This window comes from Felis catus, chromosome C1, assembly GCF_018350175.1.
Source record: "Felis catus isolate Fca126 chromosome C1, F.catus_Fca126_mat1.0, whole genome shotgun sequence".
Lineage (NCBI taxonomy): Eukaryota > Metazoa > Chordata > Mammalia > Carnivora > Felidae > Felis > Felis catus.
Genome location: NC_058375.1, coordinates 196,460,845 through 196,485,447, shown reverse-complemented (window position 1 = coordinate 196,485,447; position 24,603 = coordinate 196,460,845). Strand labels below are relative to the sequence as shown.

General features: G+C 35.9%; 1 protein-coding gene across 6 annotated transcripts in view; it reads left to right on the top strand.

Annotated features, from left to right (window-relative positions):
- Window positions 1–24,603, top strand: part of ERBB4 (erb-b2 receptor tyrosine kinase 4) — a 1,138,707-nt gene that overhangs the window by 776,010 nt on the left and 338,094 nt on the right. For all 6 annotated transcript variants that reach the window (XM_019838613.3, XM_003991109.6, XM_019838614.3 and 3 more), the window contains exon 5: window positions 9,963–10,028. In XM_019838613.3, the coding sequence (XP_019694172.1) occupies window positions 9,963–10,028 (66 nt within the window). The remainder of the gene's footprint in view (window positions 1–9,962; window positions 10,029–24,603) is intronic.

The following is a 24,603-nucleotide window of genomic DNA, read 5'->3' as shown; positions in this document are numbered from 1 at the left end:
ACCCCTGCCTGATGTTGTCATTTGCAGATGTGGTAAGCATATTTCAATTGTTTTGTGTAACTCAGTGATTAAAGAGTCAAACATGATGGATATGTACAGAGGCCTTTGGTAGACTCCTAGTATCAGCACATCAGTCTAGGCCAGCCCGTTCCTTTATCAAATGTTCTGATGCATGTGCCAGTTGTCTACAAACCTACACAAGTGGTCCAGATGCCATCAGTGTTTTCCAGAAGGACATAAAGAATGGCATGGTCACGCTCTTTCTGATATCCAAATCAACCTTCCATGAGCTACAAATCTTCTTAATAGTATGATATGAAATTAATGATATTTTATTAATGTATATTTTCATTTAAAAATATTTATTGGTTTTCTTCATGTACCGGCAAAATATTCCATATAGCAAATGGTTAATTGGATTATGGTATGGCTATCTAATGGGAGACAAATTGACCAAAAAAAAATTGCATCTACATAATATAACCTGATAATGTTTAGGATAAAATATAATGTGAAAGCAGCAGGTTACAAAACTAGACAGACTATTATACTCTTCAGAAAACAGTATTACTATACATCAAAAAATGAAAAACACCAAAATACAAAGTTTATAAATGATTTTTATTTTCTTTTATATTCTTCTGCACTTTATAACATTTCTAATTCAAACATGTATTAGAAATAAAATCTAGGGGCATGTGGGTGGCTCAGTTGGTTGAGTGTCCGACTTTGGCTCAGGTCATGATCTCACAGTTTTTGAGTTGGAGCCCTGCATCGGGCTCGGTGCTGACAGCCTAGAGCCTGAAGCCTGCTTCGGATTCTGTGTCTCCCTCTCTCTCTGGCCCTCCCTTGCTTGTGCTGTGTCTCTGTCTCTCTCTCTCAAAATAAACATTAAAATGAAAAATAAAAATAAATAAAATAAAAACATTAATTAAATTAATTAATTAAAATAAACATTAAAAAATAAATAAAATATAGCAAATCAGTGTGGGTCAGAGAAGACCTCATTGGGAGGTGGCATCTAAGAAAAGCAAGTAAGCAGATGAACCATGTGACTGTAGCCTATCAGAGAAAGAGAGGCTCAGGGAGAGGGCATGGGAGGGCCCTAAGTAGAGGGTGCACCTTGTACATCCTGGGAACAGCAGATGACAGTGCTCAGAGCAGTGATCCAGGAAGAACATAGTAGGAAGTAAGGTTATGAATACATGGAGAAGGCCAAATATCATACGGCCTTCCAGACCATTAGAAGCACTTTGTCTTTTTTACTTTGAGATGGGAAGTTATTGGAATTTGATCTGGTATGTCTAAGAAGATTGCTCTGGTTAATATATTGAGAAGAGATTATATAGAGGCCAGGGTAGAAGCTAGGACACAAGTTAGGAGGTTGTTGCATTAATGCAAGCAGGAGACAATTGTGACTTAGTGGTAAGGGTGATGGGAAATGATTGGGTTTAGCTGTATTTTGAAGTGAGCGTTAACTGGATATGATAATGATTTTGAGTTTGAGCTGAGGATGAGTCCAACTTTTTCAACATGAAATTCTGAAAGGATTGATTGACATGAAGTATTGTTATGACTTACTGATTGAAGAAGACTTTAAAGGATTTTTCTGGGTTGGGAAGTTGAAGGATTACATTTTGGACATGTAAATGTTTGCATGTCTGCTAATTATTCAGATAAAAATGTTTTAGAAGCAGTTTGAAGCATAAGCCTATACCCCACATGGTCAGGACTGGAGATACAAATTTTGGAAGGTGTCAGCCTATTAGTGTTATATGAGGATTAACAGAACTAATATATATAAAAACTTAGATATTCCAGGAAGACCACCACCACTTAGAGCTGAACAGGTTTTGCACTGTCGACTTCCAAAAGGGTATTATCTAGGTAGACTATAATCATGGATGCTCTTGATGGCCTTTGCTGGTTCACCTTAAATGCTAATAAACATACCTGTCATTATTACTGTTGATTGGAAACAGCAGACACATGTTAATTTATTCTTTAATTCTGCTGGTAAGGTTTTCCAGTTTGTTCAGACCCCTTATTTGTGTTTAGAAATGTATTTGACATTGATTAGAACTAATTCTGTTCCACAGTAGGTAGAATTCCTGTGTTCTGCTCTGTGCTAACGACTGTAAACAGTGATAATTAATGCTTTCTAATTACATGATTTGGAAGAAATATGACATATGAGTATGATATATGAAATATTTAAATGTATCAATATGTAATAGTATGAAATAGTTTTTCAGGAAAAATTTAACCTTTCCTTATAATTTGAGTCATTTTGTATTGTTGATACATTTGGGAAACCATTTGGGCCCCTTTACTATTATTCTTTTTTAAGTTATTTTATATTGATTACAGTAGCCTAAAGAATTGTGAAGGTGTGCTAGAAGTATAAAGTTTACAGAACAGTAATATAGATATTGTATCAGATCTTTCCATTCAATGGGAAATATAATCCCTTTAGTCTATTAGTGTGTATTTTATTTTGGCACATGTATGCCATTACTTCTATCAGTAACTTATAATCATGTAAGACTATAAATGTGAGTGATGATCAATAATATTAAGTTCATAATAGATTCTCATCAAATTTCCTTTTGACTGAAATTTGTGCAGATCTAGCCACTCTACTTAATACATGGAAGCACACCTAAAGTCAACATGCTGATAGAGTAGCCAGTTGCCCCCATGCATGGTTAAGAGGTTTTAAACAGACCCTCTTGGAATGTCTATCCCACCCCACCCCACCCTTCCAGCTTCTATCTGCACATGAGATGTCTGCCATTATGATTTCTCCTCTAGATTGATTTATGTTTACCGAAGGCTTCAGGATAAATGAAGATTTGCTAAACAGGCTCAATACTTCAAACTTTTGCACAATTCTGTGTGCCTGATAACTGGTCAGTTCATTAGCCATCTGTCTGTAATCCTATCTGAGTTAGTGCTGGGGAGAGAGACTGTGTGCTCTGGCAGTTACAGATCAGCAGTGGGGAGTTGAATCCTTGAGAAGAGAGTGGATAGAAGTATCTCATACTGAGTTTGATGTATTTTACACTTCTGTTCAAAATCAATCTTTATCATATGAGTATGTAGGCTAGTCTAAATCCTTGGACTATAGGTTGCTTGACTGTATAACATGATGGCACTTGTAGAAAAAAAAAACAAAACAGGTTTAATGATGTTGACATTACCTACTTTTCCAATCCAGTGATTACTTAACATAATTTAAACTGCTAACTCCTGACTTAATTTATTGCTAGATGAAAAATTCCACCCCTATATATTTTTACTTTAACTTTGTCTTCCTAGTTAGTGAAAATACTTGCCCATCTTTGTTTTGAATAGCAAGTGTATAGAACTTAAAGCTTTCATTCAGTAATTAACTTGCAAATCATGGGCAAGATAGGAAGATTGAATTGAAATTGGAAGAAAACTGTAAAGTCATTTACATAACGAAATTGTGGGACCGAATAAACACACATGACAATGAGAGTTGTCAGATAAGAACAAGCCCAATATTAACTTCTGATTAAAAAAAAAGAGCAATTCAGTAATATCATTAAATAATGATGCCAATATATTATTTGCTGGAATCCTGTTGAGACTTTACTATCAACAGGGTGCTTTATAATAATTTAAATTTGAAAAAAAGTTATGTGTTTTTTAGGACTGCTGGGGTAAAAATGCAACCTGATGGAAATATATCCACAAATCAAGGAGTGAACACTGGGAAGTGAGAGACTGCTACATGTTTACACCATTTAATCCTATAAGTTTGGTTACCAAGCATCTGATCAGATCTAGCACTTAAATTTTTGTCTCAAAATATGGCTATGATGTTTGGAATTACATGCCAAACCATTATTTCTTATCCATACTTACTCATGTGGAACCTTCATCATCAGAACCCCTGGGATTGCTTTTTTTTTTTAAAAATACAAATTCCTGTCCCTCCCTCTCCTAGACTGTAAAATCAGCACCTTGCACAAGTTCTCAAATCTCAACACTAATTTTGGGAACCATAACCTGAAAGTCTCTTCTACCATGCAGATCAAACCACATAATTTCAGTGTTTAAAAACTTTGACCAACTCCATGACACTTTCACAGAGTAAACTCTAACCTATTCAGAAGACTTTCGAGATACTTTGTAAGCTTACACTCCAGACGCTGTCCTAATGCAAACAGCTCAAAGGACTATAAACTATTCATTATGGCCCCAAACAGTTGTGTGCACCCATGCCTCTGTGTCATTGCTTAGGTTAATTATTCAGCCTGGAACTTTCTTCCCTTTATCTACTCACAAAGTAGAAATTCAAGCCTACTCTCCATGGAGCCTTTTTGAAATCCATACTCTCCATTTTATGCATACTTCTATTTTAGCAAGTATTATGATTATCATGACTATTTGCCCATTTTTCTACTTATTTCCTGGTCCTTGAAAGCTCCTTGAGGGCAGGACACTGATTTATTCATCTTTTTATCATCCATTCAAGAATAGGGACTAGTTTAGTGTAGACTTGCAATAAATGTTCCACTTCCCTTTCTGAATTATGGGATCATGAAAACGATACTATTCTCTCACTCTTTCCCCAGTAAAAGAAATTTTAAGAGGTCAAGACTGCCAGTTTTTTTTTAAATGGACTGAAAGAAGAATCCAGGCAATGTAACTGCATTGCCTTTAGCTACAGGAAGTTTGAAGATATAATCTTTTGTGGTTGCCAGTGACCTCACGTTTTGTAACTCTTCAACTGTCCTAGCATATTACTTGCAGAAAGCAGTCCAGAGGTACATGTTAAAGCCCATCTCTACTGTCAGGTAGTCCTACGGACAAGCAAAACTTCTAACATGAATTTATGACTCTTAAAAATATCGAAGTGGCTCAAGGACTCTAGTTCCTACAAAAAAAAAAAAGAATGCAAAAGCTACATTTTAATAACTTCTGGACAAGCATAAAAGATAAACTTAGTCATACTTGCTAACTTCTGCAATGAATAATGCATTGTCAAAGCAGAAATGATTGTGAATTAAAATAATGCTGATGTGCAGTAATCAGCACTTACTTTAAAAGATTAAAATGGTTGCTAAAGTGACAGAAATATTTGTCTGAAATTTTGTTTTGTTTTATATTTCACTTCTTTGAGTCAAAATGACAGGAGGTAGAAATATTAATTTAAATAACTCTGTTATCACTAAGTTGAATGGAAATGTCAGATTCTTATTTTTAAGTAGCATATTTCCTCACATAGTTTTAAAAGAATTATTGAAATAAACAATGGAAAAGAATCATGTAGCATACTGAGACATGGAAATAAGACGTATTTGGACAGCACTGGCAAAGTTTCAGTGTCCCAAAACATTTCTTCCATTTACATAGGCTAGTATGGATTTCGTCTTTCTGCTGTTCTCATTTAAAATACATAGAGAAGTGATTTATAAAATTAATACACACTAAAAGAGTGAATACATGTCCTTTTTTTCCCTCTTGAAATCAGGCCTCCTGAGACACTGCATACCTGAGAATCTGAGAATAGAAGACAGAAATTTCTCAGTAAGATGTTGGGCCATAGTTAAAAGTTATTTTTCTTTCTGTAAAAGACAAGGGAGAGATCCGTCATGGGCCATACTTATCCTCTCCACTGAAGTGCTCTCCCCTGATCTCATTTTAGATGTCATATAGATAAATTACCCTATAAGGAATGGAGTGGACTTCCAAGCTACCAGGCATTAACTTGGAAATGGCCCAGCTCAACCTGACCCCATCCAACTCTTCTTTCCTGAGCTAGAGGACTGTTAAAAATTTAGATTTGTTGGCTTCTTTCCTTAAACCCCATAGAAGGTGAATGTTAGATACAGACTAATCAAAACCCTTTCCCTTTAAAATAATGCTGAATTAATTCTAAACTCTTATTAGAGAAGTAACCATGTCTGTTTCAATACTTTACATGGTTCCTAACACACAGGTATAGAAGGAACTGAAAAAATACTTTTGGATAAATAGTTGGAAGGAAGGTAGAGAAAAAAAGTATGTAGTTTTGTTTTGTTTTGTTTTGCTAACCTAGATAGGTAATTATTCAGAAAACCCCTTGTCTTCCTTCTCATTTTTTGACATTTGTGTGCAGCAGAAATGTTGGAAAGAAAAATCTAAAAGCATATTTTAAAGCATATTAAACACATTAGTCCATAAAACTACACTACCCAGTTGTCTAGAAGAATCAAACTAAGGTTGCAGGCGTGAGAGTATGGCAAATATATTAATTCGGGAATGCCTCTAATCCGATTTTGGCCAGATTTTGATACTTAATTGGAACAACTTAGTGAAAATAGTATTTGCCCAATTGCCATATACTGCCCAAGGTTGAACTGAATGTGGGGGCAGATTCCAGAGGGTCAAAGACAGTCAAATGAAGGGCAAGCCAGAATGAGAAAACATTTGTGGAAGCACACGTAGGTCATGGCCCTCCAACACATGTGTAGTAATAGAATTCTGGAATGTGTGTGCCAAGTGACCCTCTTTCTCTTGGTTTCAAAAGGAGTGAAGGGAATATATGACTGAGTAAAATCTCAGTAAAGAGGCAGATGTTGTTAGCTTCCTTTTACAGCAGTAATACATATTTCTATTTAAATATGAATGAAAAATGGAAACTGCCAAACAAAATTTCCTAACAGCATGATAGTCAACGTTAAATTGTTTAAACTTAAGGGGCGCCTGGTTGGTGCAGTCGGTTAAGCGTCCGACTTCAGCCAGGTCACGATCTCGCGGTCCGTGAGTTCGAGCCCTGCGTGGGGCTCTGGGCTGATGGCTCAGAGCCTGGAGCCTGTTTCCGATTCTGTGTCTCCCTCTCTCTCTGCCCCTCCCCCGTTCATGCTCTGTCTCTCTCTGTCCCAAAAATAAATAAACGTTGAAAAAAAAAATTTAAACTTTGTGTGTGTCTGGCTGGGGTGGCACACTATATCATTTGTTTACAACTAGGTGGGCCTTGCCATGATACTTTGTCAAGAACCATAAACCTAATTTCTAGTAATATTCCTTTTTGTATTGGATCCAGGCAAAAGTCTTCAGTGGTATATCAAAACTGCAAGAATAAGAAGGTAGAAAATATATAATCCAATAAATGAGGAATACTAGTGTATTAAAATAATGTTGCTTAGCTCCCCCCCCCACCCCCCACAGCTATGATAGTGTTCTGGTCACAGTGAACACAGCTAAATATTTCATTGGCCACTAACACAATTAAAGAAGTCATAGATTAAATAGTAGATGATCATCCTCTGTTTCAGATATCTTTAAATAACAGACCACTTAATGGGTCGATTTAAAATATTTTAACACATCTAAAGGAATATATTAACATTAGTTACTTTCTCATAAAAAGTTTGTACTCAAAGTTTTCACTGCTTCCCATTTTGTCTCACAGCCCTTTCTAATTTCCGCTGGTATAAATCAAATTAGATTTATTAGCATTGTACAAAAGAGCTCCAGTAGGTTTTTAATAATAATTATCATTATCACTGATTAAAGTTATATTGTTCAGGCCAGATGGAGTCCTTGTCCTGTCAGTGAGAATGAGCTTGCATTATGTAGTCATAATGTGTTTGGATCTAAATAAACAGATGGCAGAGTGACAGGATATTATACACTGGTGATGTCAGCAATAGTGGTTCACAAACAGAATTGCTTTAGATAAACTCTATTGTAGCAAGGATCCTCATACTTTTAAGAAGGTGAATGGAATTGAGCCTAAGTGTTATCTTAACTTGGAAATCGTACTGTTCACTTGCAGAAGGGTAGACCATTTGGATGGCCTGAGGTTCAGCCTGAAAAAGTGCATCTGCTGAATCTGCTCTTTAACTGTGAAAGCATTTAACATAACGGCTTCACTCAGGCAGTCTCATAGGGAGAGAGAAAGAGGGAGGAAAAAAGAAAAAAAAAAGCTGCCCAAGTTATAAGGTCTTTCAAGTTGAAGAGTTAAGACCTGTGGGTCAAGAAAAAGAGGAAAGATCTGATATAATCTCATTTCATAACTTTCAAGATATAGTAAAACCTTGGTTGTAAGTATAATTCATCCGGACAAATGCTTGTAATCCACAGCATTTATATATCAAAGCGAATTTCAAGAACCGTTGGCTCAGTTTGTGATCATGTGACATTCAGCATCACATACCACTTGTATTGCAAGACATTGCTTGTTTATCAAGTTAAAATTTATTAGAAATGTTTATTTCTCTTGCAGAACACTTGCATAACAAGTTACTCACAATCCCAGGTTTTACTGTATAATTATGTTAAAGTAAACATCTTGTATGGGTGTATACTCGTTCATAATAACGTTAGAAAATTAACAGAGAAGGTTTAATAAGAACTATGTTATAGAAACACTTTAGTCTTTAATAGATTTTCACGTATACTTTTTATTCTAAAAACCCCCACTCTATATACCCTTATACCCACAAATATTAGGGTGAGCCTATGAAATTCAGAAACAAACTTCAAAGAAAATCATTGTATGTGATTTCTTCTAGCTAATATCTATGGTTGCGTCCTTAGGAAAATTTCTCTGTAGGATAACTGTATTTGCTGAGGCAAATACTCAGAGTAGCAGAGTTCTTAAGAGCAAGATAGTGCTACAGAAGATAAATGCTCGTATTTGAAAATGAAGATGGTATCAATAAAATGTTTAAAAAAGGATATCAAATAATTGAAATTAAACTTCCTAAAAAAATTATCTGTTTAAATGCTTGAAACTTTTATATAAAGATGTTGGTTTGCAAATTGGTGCCTATGCATGGAGGGCAAGGAAGACTGAATACATAGGGAGACCACTCCAGATTGATAGGTGGCAGGTATAATAAGCAAGGTAACTTACATACAAGGCTGGTCTTGAACATATACAAGGTGATCTTGGACAGCCACAAGACAAGTAGATCCCCATAACTGCCTACCAGACTCTTAAGTTTATATGAAGGTTTTAAATGGGTTCAGTAACATATTCAATTCAGATGGCCCCAGTATCACCTTACTCTCTCAAATTTACATCCTTTCAGACTGCTAGCAGGGGAATAGTAGATAGGATGTTCATTACAAGGACAGGGGAGGGAGCGAGGAGCCTCCCATTGACCAGGTCTAGCTCAAGGGTCAACCTGTTGTCACATCCTCTTGATGACATCCTCCCTCAAATGAGACTCTAAGTTATGTGTGTAGGGGCTCCTGGATGGCTCAATCAGTTAAGCCTCTGACTCCAGCTCACATCAGTGTCTCTCAGTCTATGAGTTCAAGCCCTGCATCTCACTGTGCATTGACAGTTCAGAGCCTGGAGCCTGCTTCAGATTCTCTGTCTCCCTCTCTCTCTTCCCCTCCCCAACTCATGTGCATGTGCACTCTCTCTCTCACAAAAATAAACATTAAAAAAATTAAAATAAATAAATAAATAAATAAATAAATAAATAAATAAATAAATAAATAATGTATGTAACCTTTTCATTCTGATGGTTTGTCATGTGTTTGTAAAAATATATTTTTGTTTCCATAGACTTCAAATTCTTTTTAACTATTGATTTATTCCTTAATATCAATTAGCCATGAACTATTGAAATTATATCAAGCAGAATAGAATCACATAGAATCAATAGAATAAAAATATTCAATAATCAAAGTGAAAGTTATTTCATGTAAATATTTACAACTATCTGGGAAAATTCACAAATTCAACTTATTTCCTTTTCTTATAAAATAATGAGAAGATTTTGAGTATCAGGAGATTGTATTTCAGCTTCACATGTATTTGACATTCAAGTTTTGCTACTTAAAGGGGGCATTTTATGAGCTATGTTTCAGCTATACGAAAATATAAAAATCCTCCGAAAGGAGAAAGACTATTTGCTTTGAAGAGTTACTCCTAGTCAAAGAGTGAAAGATGATAATGTGTGTGTGCGCTCTTTCCTCTCCGACAGGTGGACGTTGCCATAAGTCCTGTACTGGCCGATGCTGGGGACCCACAGAAAATCATTGCCAGACGTGTAAGTGTTCAACAGTGAGAAAGAATAGGCTTGAAATGATCAAGTGATTTTAATAATTCATGTTTTTCACACTTCTGGTCCTCAGAAACATGAAAATAAGCTTTTGCTTCTTTGTGGTAGATTTGCTCCTATTCAAGTAAACTGCCTAATTTCATTGCTTGCAAATGAAACATAGTATGTCATTGCTTCTTATATTTCTCTGTGGTTTTCAAGTTAATGCTATTAACAACACTGATGTGGTGATATTAACTATGACTTAAGAATCTGTATATCAGAAAGCAAGAAATCCAAATGTGCACCAAATGGTAATTCCATTTCAGGTTATAAGTACTGAAATCTCAGTACTTATATCACCATCCGTTCATTAGGAAAAGAAAAAAAGAAAGGAAAAAGAAAAAGAGCACTGTGTCCCCACTTTGTTCTAGGCACAGAGATATTAACTATATGAATTATGGATGACTGACTATATCTTGCCCTTTGTGTATATTGTTTCTTGTATTAGTCATTAAAGTAAGTATAAGCTATCATCACTGCTAAGACATTTACAAAGTATATTGGCTACAAAAACAAGTATCTTTTTTTTTTCAGCATTCTTAAAGCCATACTTAAATCAGCACTGAACTTTCACTAATCTTAAGGATAAATAGTTTCTTTAAAAAGGAAAAACAAAATGCTCCATATGAATGGTAAAGATATTTCTTCTTTCCTGCTACAATAACAACATCTGGAATAATATATGAAAAATAGTGTAGTGGCAATTTGAAATGCATTCCTTTCATTAGCATAGAAGACAGAGAAAATGTTATTAAAAATATGAATATACAAATATTAGATATTGTAGAAATTTATTATACTATTGGATTAAAGTTTAGATATTTCTAATTTGTCTCAGCTCATATTTGTTAGATTCTCTTTCAATAAGGAAATGGAAAATAATTACATTATTGTGAGCCAACAAAGAAATAAGATAGAGGAAAAATATTGTCTCACTGGTAAATGATTTCCTTCTTTTTTTTCCCTTGTTTTTTTTTTTTTTTTTGTTTGTTTTAATTCAGGGACATTTTCATGTCTAACATTGATAAAATAGAAAAGAACATAAAATAATTTTTTTTCCCACTTTTGTCCTGCCTCTGTCCTTCAGCCATCCCTAGGCAACAAATGTTATTGGCTACTTTTGTGTATTCTTCCAGAGACAATTTATGCATACAGTAGGACATATGTATATGTTCCTTCCCATTTTTCACTCAAATGTTAGCATGCTTTACATGCTATCATGTACTTTGATTTTTTTTTAATCTAAGCATATGTGAATGAATTTACTTATAGTATTAATGCCTAGAAGTGGTCATTGCAAGGTCAAGGACACATATTTATGTAATTTGATAGAGATCACCAACATGGAAATCTTGTTTTCTATAGAGTTTGTAAAAGTTTTCTCTGCCAGGAGCAATGTATGTGAATTCCTGTTTCCCTATTCCCTGGGCAAGGAAGTGTATTATCAAAGTTTTTGGTCTTTGTCAAGAAGTTATATAAAACATAGTGTAGACTTAAATTAACTTTTTTGATAGAAATAATGTTTATGACAGTTATATTTTGGCAAGAATTTTAAGCAGGATTGTAAAGATCAATGTGTGAAATAAATTTACTACAATTATTTGTAGACAATATTCTAATAGCAAAGTAGTTGAAACCAAGTTACACACAATGCTGAAATAACATTGATGTGGCCTTTTGCACAAAGTTGAGATTTCTAAAATATAAAAGAATCCTTGTAATACTTTGTGATGAAGTGGCAGGTAACCTTGGAAATTGTTAAAGTGTGCAAATATCCATAGGTCCTCTCACATCAAAAAACTTCTGAGATGTCAAATTAAAAAATGAATTTTACTCACTCACCAACTTACTTATTTTACAAAGGATCAAGGAAACTTCGCAGCCTGGCTGCTTGCTGTGGCTGGGCCCCTCTGGTGGATCCACCCAACTACCCCTGGTCTTCTGGAGAGGGGCCTCTCAGGCCCACCTAGCTCACCTAGCATTCTTGAGGTCCACCTGTTAAATTGGGGAAGGTAGGAGCCTACTTGGGCTGTTTTCTGTTGCTAGCTTACATTTAGGAAATGCTAGTTTGGATTCCTTTCTTCTGTTGGGTAGGGAAACATAGATGCCTACTATTCTGTTGTTTGTCCAGTTCAGGGTTCCAAACTAGTTTGCCTTGGCTTCAATGCCTTTCAAATTCTCCTTTGCATTATTGCCTTTTGCATTATTTCCACAATACAGCTACTCTTGGTAAGGAAGAAATAGATTTATGCCATCTTATCTGGACCAGAAGTCCCATATAGTACTTTTAATAATACTATTAATGAACGAAATCAAATCAAACTCTTAAGTAATTTTTGCTGCATTTTATATGAATTTTGTAGAATAGAAAAATGTAGTGTAAATTACTTTCTTCTCCTTCTTCTTCTCTTTCTCCTCCTCCTCCTCCTCCTTTTTCTTCTCATTATTATTATTATCATGATCATTATTATCATCTTAATGCTGAATAATCATTCTCTAATTGATACGGATGCATGAGCCAAAATCTTGGAAATCACTCTGTTAGGACAGAATGAGAAAACAACACACATGGGTATTCTCCAATTTTGAAAGTTAAATATGCCTTTAATTCATACAGTGCTCAAAATTCTGAAACTTTTAATTAATTTTTAGAGATTTATGTTAGTAAAAAATATATAAAAGTTAGTAAAAAAATCATAATTTTCACCAACATCTGTTATTCTTATAGTAGACAACTTGGGATAATGTCCAAGTAGACATCTGTCTTTCTTTGGGAACTACCCACTTCTGGAGGGATGAGTCACTGTGGCCATGTTTGTTTTGTGTGATGCTCTAACCCTTAGTCACATGACAGTGTTTCTCAACCAGAGGTGACGTTGCCCCCAGGGGACATTTGATAATGTCTGAATATTTTTGGTTGTTACAACACTGAGTTAGATTAGGGGGAGCATCTATTAGCATCTAGTAGGTAGAGGCCAGGGATGATACCTGGAGTGCACAAGATAACTTCACTCCACCCCCATCCAAACAAAGAATAAGTATACAACATAAAATTTAAAAAGTACTGAAGGTTAAGAATGAGAAATCTTGTAATAAGAGTAAATATTGATCAATGTTGGGCCAATGAGATTCTTGCCCCAGGGAATTTGGACTTGAGATCCAGAAATTCTGGTTATACTACCTTAGAAATTTGAAATTGAGGAGATATTAAACTTAGTGGAAGTTTCCATTTTGAACTTGTTAAATAAATCTGTCATGCAGAAGCAAACAAGAATCAGAGACAGAAACAACTCTTACCCACTGGTTCTCAGGCCTTCTTGAGATCCAGCCGCATTTCTACCCTTTGGTGCCTAAAGAAACACAGTATTCTTCTAGTATACTTAAATGTGGATTTTTACTTGCCGCCAAGTGGGGATGGTCTTGGCTAGGACCCCACTAAGACTTGGCTCAGGCAAGACAGTGTTGTTTTTTTAAATTTTTTTTAACATTAATTTATTTTTGAGAGAGAGTTGGAGCGTGAGTGGGGTCGGGGCAGAGAGAGAGGGAGACACAGAATCTGAAGCAGTCTCCAGGCTCTGAGCCATCAGCACAGAGCCCAACGCAGGGCTTGACCTCACAAACGGTGAGATCATGACCTGAACTGAAGCTGGAGGCTCAACCGGCTGAACCACCCAGGTGCCCGTTAGGCAAGACAGTCTTGACTAAGAAAATCAGCAAGTCACAGCTCATGTATCAAATCATCAGCATGAAATCATTTAATTCACCTAATTTTTTAGCATAGAAATTATGCTTACTGTAATGACCTAAAATTGGCTTAATGGTCACTATGCCTACTCCACAGAGCCTATCAAAGTGAAATTCAATAAATATCTACCTATATCTGATATGTGCAAATCCAAATTTTAGAAAAATATCTATTTGCATGGATCTTTATGGTCTATAAAAGTTTTCTATTGTATCTTTTTTAAGTTTATTTATTTATTTTGAGAGAGACAGAGACAGCATGAGCAGGGGAGGTGTAGAGAGAGAGGGAGAGAAAGAGAGAGAGGAAAAAAAATCCCAAGCAGGCTCCACACTGTCAGTGGGGTTTAAACTCACTAAACTGAGATCATTACCTGAGCTGAAACCAAGAGTCAGACCCTTAACTGAGACACCCAGGCACTGCCCAAAAATTTCCCTTTTAAAATTTACTTTCACCATATTACTGTGAGTTAAACAGGATAGTTAACGTTTACCTCATTTTATAATTGGGTAAATGTATGCTGAGGAAATGATCAGGGAGTTGTTAAATTTATGCAGCTAATACTGGGGATTTCACAACCTGAGTGTCTTGAATTTAAAGATAAAACAGCTTCCTGTATACCACATTGTATAGCACAGCTTAGTGGACAAGGACATTGGATTTGAAATCAGACAAATGATACAAATACCAGTTCTTTCCATTTCTTTGTCATGGGAAAGTGACTTAATCTTTCTAAATCTCAGTTACCATTTCTGTAAAATGGAGATAATTGCACTTACCTCAGAGAGTTGTTGTTTTGGAATCAGATTCAATAGAATAGTGTAGTTGAAATGCTTAAATATCTTTTGGCATATACTAAGGACCTAATAAATAATAGCTAATATTTTAATACGTTAACGGAGATACTGTTAGAACACTTAATCCATCCTAATTCTGAATGAATGCATGTAGAAGTGAAATTCCTGTAGTCCAGTTCTATCCTGTGAAAACTATTTTATCCATTGAAAACTGCTGATACCTGTGGATGAGAAATGAAAAAGCAAAAACCCTGGGAGTGAACTGGAGGCTTCTTGCCCTTGACATTCGTTCCTGTTCTCTCTCCTTGTTTGAGCTACTTGAAAGGTAAATTACTCATCCATATTTAAAAAGCACACCATCCTGAGGCAAAATGTATTTTGGAACTACTCAAAGGCATACTTATTTTAAGAACTGAATTTTAGAAATACGATCTTTTTTTTTTTTTTTTTGGAATTAGACTTTGTGAGAGATTCCATAGAGATGTAACATACATGATCAAAATATTTTAAAATTATAAAATTTTTCAGGCTTCCTTTAGATTTCTGATAGCCTTTCTATTAGTTACAATATATTAGTTAACCTTAGACCCATTTGACAGACACTTCTCTGAACCTTGACTGAACTTTTTAAAAATCTGAAAATCTGGGCTGTGCAAGTTTCTGACAATATTCTGTTTTTGTTGCTTGACCATACAAAGTACACTATAGGATCTAAAAGATGTAGTCTTATATTGTTAGAAAGTATTTCTTTTCCTATGACTGAAATAAATTCACTTCAGTGAAGGCTTCTCTGGAGATATTCAACTTTATGATTTGTCAAAATTTATCCTGTCTTCTGTGGATAATTGTTTTTGAGAGTTTTTATACATTAGGGAAGGAAGGTAAAAGTGTTTAAAAACTCCACAAGTCAGCTTAAGTAAACTGAAGTTAAGAATCCATTTCACTCACCACACCATATCAAAGCTGACATCTTCCCACAAGTGTCTCTTCCTAAAACAGCAAATGTGCCAGAATTTTCCTCAGTGTCACTAAGTGGCAAAAAAGCCTTGGTAGAGACAAAACATTCAGGCTCTGAGAGAACAAGCTCCTGATGATGAATGCCTTGTTAAGGTGAAATGAAGCAGTGTTGATCAGAGTGAAAACATCTCCGAACAGAAAAATGGCAAAACAAAAATGCTGAGTGCAACAATGGTAAGCTTGAGGGGAGGTCTGCAGGAGGCAGGAGTTTTAAAAGAAGAAATGAGGAAGGAGTTTTTGTTTTTAATAGATCTAGTGAAATGGAGAGTGTGAATAAATAGACAGCTTACTATGGACAATAGTTCGCTATGCATACTTCTAGAAATTGTAATAGAATTGTGTACATTTTAAGTCAAATTTAGTAACATTTTGCAATAGATTTTGTGTACTGGACTGGGTGCCACTGTGAGCTTTGATTAGCTGTTGAATAATTTAAGTGTGTCATTTTCCCCCTATAGCATTTAATAATTAATATTCATACTGTCAACTCTAGAGACAGCAGCTATTTTATTTAATGTTTTTTTCTAAAATAGAAAATATTTTTCTAAACAAATTCCTTAAAAACATATCCTTAGACAACGTAAAGAATTTTTATAATATTAAAGTAAGTAAATTTTGCCTGTAGACTCTAGCTAAGTGTTTTATTCTTAACTGCTTTCCTCATGAATCTGACTTTCTAAAGTAACTTGAATTTCTTCTCCATAAATCCTTTGTCATGTTAAATGTAGAGCAGCCTTCCCCTATAAACCTAACAGGAATGTCTCTGACAGTGATGCTGTTTAAAAAAAAACAAAACAAAACAAAACAAAAACAAAAAAAGAAATCAGCTGAGTAACTTTAAAGATCTAATTGGCTTTATTCAATGATTCATGAACCAGGGAGCATCCCATTAGCAAGCAGAAAGGTGCTCTGAGGAGCTGTACAAAATGGAAGAATTTTATAGGCTGAAGAAGGGTGGGACAAGCAAGTTAAAACAGTGGATTAGTTCAGGCAAGTTTGCCTTCCCTTAGAGGAAGGCCAGAGGTCTTAGGGGGTCTTATCTGGCAAAATTTTCACTAGTGCTGACAAGGAAATTACAGACTGATTGCTCTAAAATTCCACTCCTGGGAGAAGCTGAAACTGCAATTAGGTTAGGTATTACGCCTTGGTGGGGGGGGTTAGCAAAAGTGACTCCATTTTGGGTCTGTTGTTTCTTTTTAACATTGCAAAAGGTCAAAATAAAACTTAGGATGGGACCCTGAGAGCTGCATTACATGTGGAGCAGTGAGTCAAACTTAAAAGTACTTTGAAGCTCAGTTAAATCGTGGCCGCATTGCTCCACAGCACAGCTTAAGTAAATTGATTCAGTGGATTAATGTAGTCATGTCAGGGGAGACAAACTTATCTGCTATGTGAAGTCTGAAGCTTATAGAAGTATTATTTAGCAAGCTTGCTGGTAAGAATGACAACTCTCTCTATTCATAAGAACTGCGTCCTAAGGTCTGAACTCTAGAAGTTTGTGTGTGAGAGACTAAGCTTCAAGGAATAAGTAATAATGATTAAAGGGACAAAGTTATCTCTTTCCCTGCAAGATATATGAAGCACACTTATCTCATTTAAAATAGATACTGCATGTCCTTTTTTATCTTTAAGCACAGTATCAGGCCAGCTGTCTCCAGCCTCCTATTATCAGGCAGTGTGTTGTTTCATTTTACACATTCCTTTTGCCCTTCTAGACCTGGTGCCATCTGAGTTAGGAACTGCGTTTTGAGGTAGGAGGGAGAAAAACACGTATCAAAATATTACAACTTAATTCTCCTAACCTTTGCACACGTTTTGTATTAAAGTAGTTATGTCTTCAGCTGCTGATTATTTAACTAAAATTTGCTAGGCTGATTCCCTAGCAAATACCCCTTTGTCTTCTCAGTTCCTTTACAAGGAACATTTCTTGCTTAGAAACTAATTGAAAAGTGTAAATGCATTTGACAATGGGCTAAAAAAATGTCTGTCTCCTAAACCAAAATATCACACCACAAAAAAATTAATGAGGAATGTATGTTTCAACTACTGGAGTGAACAGATAATACTTCTGTCCCTGGAAATGTCCATTAAATCAATTAAAGCTAAGACATTATTTTAACCAAATGAAACCTTCTGGTGGAATTCACCTCTTACTTCTACAGTATTCTTCCTAGCTAGATTATCTCATAATCCTTTATTTTAATTAAAAATAGAATGTCATTGGGGCGCCTGGGTGGCTCGGTCGGTTAAGTGTCCGACTTCGGCTCAGGTCATGATCTCACAGTCCGTGAGTTCGAGCTCCGCGTCAGGCTCTGTGCTGACCGCTCAGAGCCTGGAGCCTGTTTCAGATTCTGTGTCTCCCTCTCTCTCTGCCCCTCCCCTGTTCATGCTCTGTCTCTCTCTGTCTCAAAATAAACATTAAAAAAAAATTAAAAAAAATAGAATGTCATTGGGGCACCTGGGTGACTCAGTTGGTTAAGCTGACTCTTGCTCTAGGCTCAGGTCATGATCTCACAGTTTGTGAGATCCAGCCCTGAATCCCTCTGTGCACTGACAGAACAGATGCCAGTGTGGAGCCTGCTTGGGATTCTCTCTCTTCCTCTCTCCCCCTCCCTGACTCTCTCTCTCTCAAAAAAAAAAAAAAAAAAAAGTCATTGAAATTAACACGAGCTGTATATTTGTTCTGTTATTAGATAACTGTAAGTGAAGGGTACTACTATATTGGCAAAGTAAAAACTTGTTCCAGACAACACTCTGTGTTAATGTCTCTATACAGACATTAGAGAATATGCTAGATAAATTTTAAAAATATTTAGCATTTTCCTTAGTGATTTGCTATGTTGTACACCAAGAGTATTACTTTTAGTAGTTGCAATATAATAAAACTTTCAGTTTAATAATAGAAAAAAATAAAACTAACTTGGCCTGGCTTATGGATTCTATTTACTTTTAGAGCAAACTTTAGAAATATATGTATACGTGTGTATGTGTGTGTGTGTGTGTATCCTTTTTATTCTAAAATATGTCTGAAATTTATTGAAGTAAATATTAAAATCTAAGAAGACAATTAGGTATTTTTGTTCCTCAGAATTTCAACAAGAAATTGTAACAGCTAGAAACTAAATTGTACGTTTCCCCATGATATTTCTAAAAGTTTCCTGTAGCTTATAACATCAAAGTGACAAATTATGAAAATAAAACTAATTATACTCATGCACATGCATACACATACAATTTGTCTAAAGTGTAATTGTATTCACAATCTTTGTGGAATAAATGCTGTTTAAAAAGGTAGTTCCGATGTGGTGAATATCCTATTAGGCCAGAGAAAAGCAACTGGGAGCTAATGGGGAAAAGAGAAAGAGCTGAGCCAGCAGGCTCGATCAATCAGCATAACAGGGAGCCTTTGTAAAAAGGCAACATCTTTAATTAAAACTCTTGTATTTTACTAATAACTTTGCATGACCATAAGCCTGCTTATCGATTTCAATTATTTCCTATTTTCCTTTTTTTGGATTTGTAGTTTCTGGAGATGTTGTAAAATTAAGGGAAACATTGCAATGAATTGATTACTTGCATACATTTCTAAAATTGTGTTCATCTAAGACATTTCCAAAAGTGACCCAGTAATTAACTTGTAGAAAATCAGAGAATAATCTCCCCTAATATGTGTTTGTTTTGATTTAAGTTGAGAACATTTGCTGTAATTTGATGATGTTTTTCAAAGATTTAAAAGAAATGGATGTTTTTGTTTAACTATAGGAGATACAGTTATTTGAAATGCTCCATGTAATAGAGTTAATACAGATTTAAGACCCAGTGCTCAATGTCATGCTAAAGATTAAAGGAGTATAAAGGAAGTGTATAAACTTGTGCCTGTTTTCTGGAAATACTCTGGGTACAAGACAAAATGAAGAATGTTTGAAAAGGCCAAAAAGAATACTGAACTGGGGGCATCAGGAGACCAGAGATACAGTCCTGAACAAATTCAATTTCAAGAACCTCAGTTTCCTCAAGTTCTCTCACTTATACAATGAAAAGATTGAAAAAGATGATTTCTGCTCAAGGTGTCTTTCATGGTTGGTTATTTGTGTATATGTTCCTGTGTGCAGTAATTAGCTATAGATATACATGTTATGGACACAGATAGACATAGACACAGATAGTTTGAGGAAATTGTTCTGTGTTGGTTGCAGCCTGTTGATAGTGATGCTCTTGGCTAGGAAGGCTCTTGGGTACTTACCTGGTCCTGTGAGCCCCTAAAGCTAGATATTTCCCTGACCAGAGCCAACTTTGCAACTTGACTTGCCCTTGGTGTTCTTATTATGATTACAAAGTGCACCACTGCAACGATTATCAGGGAACTTTGAAAAAACAAGGTTACTTGTTTTATTCACAAGTCCTGGAGAATACATGGCTTGTCCTAGGGCCACACGTTAAGGTCGTGAGTAGAGAGAGATAGTAAGTGCAGACCCAGGGCTCTCTGCCTTTACTGGGGTCAAGGCACTTGAAATGAAAGTGCCAACAATTTGACAAGTTCACTCTTCCTTGGCAGATTTAAAGCAGAGGAGTGGGAATCAAGGTGCAGGAGGGGGAAAGGTCTGTGGAGTGGTCAGTTTTCTAGGTAACCCAGGGCTTTCTAAAAGAGGAACTTCATGGTTGGGGGCAGCCTGTCTTCTCTAGGTGTTTTGCAAGTAACTGTGTCATACAGCTGCCATATGTTTATTTAAGACAGATGACTTTGAAATGGATGTATCAGCAAATAAAGCTTAATGTCGGGCACTTACATTATAACCAAAAAGCTTAATGTCAGGCATTTACATTACAGGAGTGCAAACTGTGGAGATAGGCAATCTAATCAGAAAGATTAGAGAGTGAATGGTACACATTTGAAGGATTATTGAGAGGACATTGAGAAGAAGAGTCAGAAATATCTGGAATTGTTACCACTGGAAGAATTTTGTTATAGTAGTCATGACATTTTATTTTGAATGACTTATATCTTTGCAGCCAAAAAGCTGACTGTCATTAGGATAACTATATTTGACTATTGAAAAGAAAATTTCAGGGGCACCTGGGTGGCTCAGTGGGTTAAGCCTCAGACTGTTGGTTTGGGCTCATGTCATGATATAATGGTTCCTGAGTTCGAGTCCAGCAACAGGCTCTGTGATGACAGCATGGAGACTGCTTAGGATTCTCTCTCTCCCTCTCTCTCTGCCCCTCCCCTTCTCATTCTCTCTCTCTCTCTCTCTCTCTCTCTCTCTCTCTCTCTCTCTCTCAAAAGAAATAAATAAGCTTTAAAAATAATTAAAAAAAAAGAAAATTTAAAACTTATCTACAAGTGACATCAGACTGTCCATTGATAAATAGAACACTCATACTGTTTGCTACATAAATAGAAAAACTGTGAGATTTCACACTTAGAAAAGCAAATAAATACTACTCTCCTGGTTAGGGAATTGGGTAAACCTAGAAAAAAATATCCCCTTTAGAGTACTGTGCTGCATTAACCCAGGATGTATCACTTATTTATTGACTTAACTGGTCTAGTTGGAGGAGAAATTAAGGAAATGGCATGGAAATAACAAGGAAAAGAAGGGATGACTGGATACTTACCATTTTCTCTGTGTCCAGCCACATTTTTTCACATTATATTAGAAGAATTGTGAATTGTCTAGTATCAGACATATTCCGTTTCTTCAGCAAATATACATTTTATGCATTATTGAATAATTTATAATATTATCATGGCTGCTATTCTCCATTTTCATGGGTATTTTCAAAAGAAATAGTCACTGTATTAATTTATGGTGAAGTTATAAAAAATAGACCCCAAATATAGTTTTTGCATATCACTACTTCATTGATGATGGTTATTTTTGGCTTATCTAAAGTTCTTTTGCCTATGAATTTTGTTATGATGGAGCTGATAGACCCTTATCACTACAAGAATGCCTTTAGCTTTTGTTCTAATTTGAGTGTTTCTTGAACTCAAAAAACTGTTATTGGAGGTAATAATTTTCCTGTACAGTGAGGATATTGTATGTTTCCAAGACATATTTATATTCACTGACTAGAACACAGATGAAGTTGGAGGGTAAAGGATGGGAAGAAAGACTGACATAGTTACTGATCACTTAAAATAAAAATAAACCTACCATATTTACCAAGATGTAACAGAAAACTTAAATGATGGAGAATTACTACATTCCAAAATGAGAAAATTCATGCTATGAAAATGTCAGTTCTTCTAAAATTTAGCTACACATTTAACCATCTTCAGTTGCTTATTTATTTATTTGTTTGTTTATTTATTAGCAAAAATAGTCTAAAGCATCTCTGGAAAATACAATTAATCAGGCGCCTGGATGGCTCAGTTGGTTAAGTGTCCTACTCTTGATTTCGGCCTATATCATGATCTTATGGTTCCTGAGATGGAGCCCTGCGTCAGGATCTGTGCTGACATTGTGGAGTCTGCTTGGGATTCTCTCTCTCTCTCTCTCTCTCTCTCTCTCTGTCTCTGCCCTCCCCGGCTTGCTCTCTCCCCATCTCTGTCTCAAAAATAAATTAAATTTAAATTTAAATTTATAAAAATAAAATACAATTAAGAAGATAGCCATACATTTGAAAAGAAGAGCTATGTGGAAGGATTTTCCCATCAAGTATTAAACTATTATCAAGTAATTTAAAATATGTTAAACGATAAAAAGTCAACTAAGTAAATTAAAGATCAGGTTGGCTTTATTCAGCAATTCATGAATCTGGCAATATCATACCTAACTACAGAAAGGAGCTCTATCAAGTTGTAGAAAAGAACGATTTTTAAAGTCGGAAATGAGGCAGAAAAAGGAAATTTTTAGGAAATAATGCATTTTCAGGCAAGGTTGCCTTTCAAAGGGAAATGGAAGGGTTCTATCTGACAGATTATTTCACTAGTGCTGACCAGGTAATTCCACATTTACTGGCTCAGGTTATGTTCCTGGGAGTTGAAACTGCAATTATGTTATTCTTGGTTTGCTGATGTGGAGTTTAGTACAAGTGACTCCATTTTGGGCCAGCTGTCTCCTTTTTAACAATTTGTCCCATTTTGATCAGACTCTCACCTTACCTGAGAAGTATGATCAAAATTTAAAGCATTAGCACCACTCTCAGCTACTGCTTTGTAGTTCTCACAGCATTGGTGGATCCTTTGTGTGGTATTCATAGGCTATGATGTGTTTTGCTTAATCTCTGTGATATTCATAAGCCACTTCAGTTTAACAATTTTTAAGGTAGCTATTCTCTTCTTTTTTCTTTTGTTTTCTTTTTTCCCCTCCTATTCCATTCTTAGGGAGATCATTTGCTTGGTGGATAGCACCTATGAACATGTATTTAAAGCTTTTGAGAGAATATAACACAGCAGAGAGATTACTATGATTCTTATAAGCAGAATAATTTTCAATGTTTGGAATGCACTTCAAAGCCATGTTCCCCAAGACCCAAACCAATCAAAATCAAATAAGGCAAACTAAGACCCTGTGGAAAGAGACATCTTTTTTTGTTTTGTTTTGTTTTTGTTTTTGTTTTTATTCTTTAACGTTTATATACTTATTTTGAAAGAGAGTGCAAACAGGGAGGTGCAGAGAGAGGGAGAGAGAATCCCAAGCAGTCTCCACACTGTCAGTGCAGAGCCCAATGCAAGACTCAATCCTGTGAGATCATGACCTGAGAAGAAATCAAAAGTCTGAGGTTTAATAGTCTGAGCCACCCAAGGCACCCCAGGAGACACCTTTTTTAAACCCAGTGGCTTGCTCAGTGACTTTATTTAACTGAGTTTCACCTTCTCCAGAAATGTTAGTACGGGTAGAGCAGGTAGTGTCAGCAGTAGCACAAACACCTCTATGTTCAGATAAAAGACAATCAAGGGCTATTCTGTTATCAAGGACAACTTTGGCCAGAGAGTCTATGGATATTTCTTGGGGGTTATGGTCTTACCAGCAGATTCTGCAATATTTCAAGAATTAAGGAAGGATTTTTGATCCCATTCTCATTTAACTTTACTCCTAACCAGGGAAGTATAACCCTGCCAAAGGAAATGAATCCCATCATGAATGCCTTCTGGTAATTCCTTTCTAACTCAACAGTATAAATCCAGGGGAATCAGCCAATGAGATATCTTTGTAGAAAGTTGTAGGCACACTTAGATTATCTAAAAGACATTGTCTGGCTATGTGCCAGGTATCTGGGCTTTAACAAGCCCAAGGAGAATAATAACAACCACAAAGATAAATGCTGTCAGGACACAAACTCCCATTAAGTGGCATGTTAATGGATTCACTTGCAGGATTTTTGCATTTGTCCATTTAAGCCAAGAGTCATTTAGGTTTTCTGCTAGCCTGAAAAAAAAAATTGTTATAAAATCCAGAATCTGGGGCACCTGGGTGGCTCAGTTGGTTAAGCATCTGACTCTTGATTTTGGCTCAGGTCATGATATCATGGTTCATTGGATTGAGCCCTGCTTTGGGCTCTCTGTGCTGTCCCTGTGGAGCCTGCTTGAGATTCTCTCTCTCCACCTCTCTCTCTCTGCCCCTCCCCTGCTTGTGTGCATTCTCTCTCTCTCTCTCTCTCTTTCTCTCTCTCTCTCTCTCTCTCTCAAAATAAATAAACATTAAAAAAATAATCTCACATAAGACCCAGAATTTAACTCTCTACCCTCTTTGCAATGACAAAGGCAATATGGATGGTGGCATTATCTTTCCAGACCAATACTAGAGTTAAGGAAAGAAAGGGAAGAAGGAAGCATTCCAAGTTTAGTTTAAGTATGACATCTTGAACTGGCATGTTGAGGGACGCAATCTACCTCAATCTGATTTGGAAGTCTCTAGCATTTTCACAGGACCAGGTGTCAGGTGTAGACTTCTTCAACTGTGAGATGTATATCCAGGATCCATGTCCCTGATGTTTGGCTACCATACGGGTTTGGCCA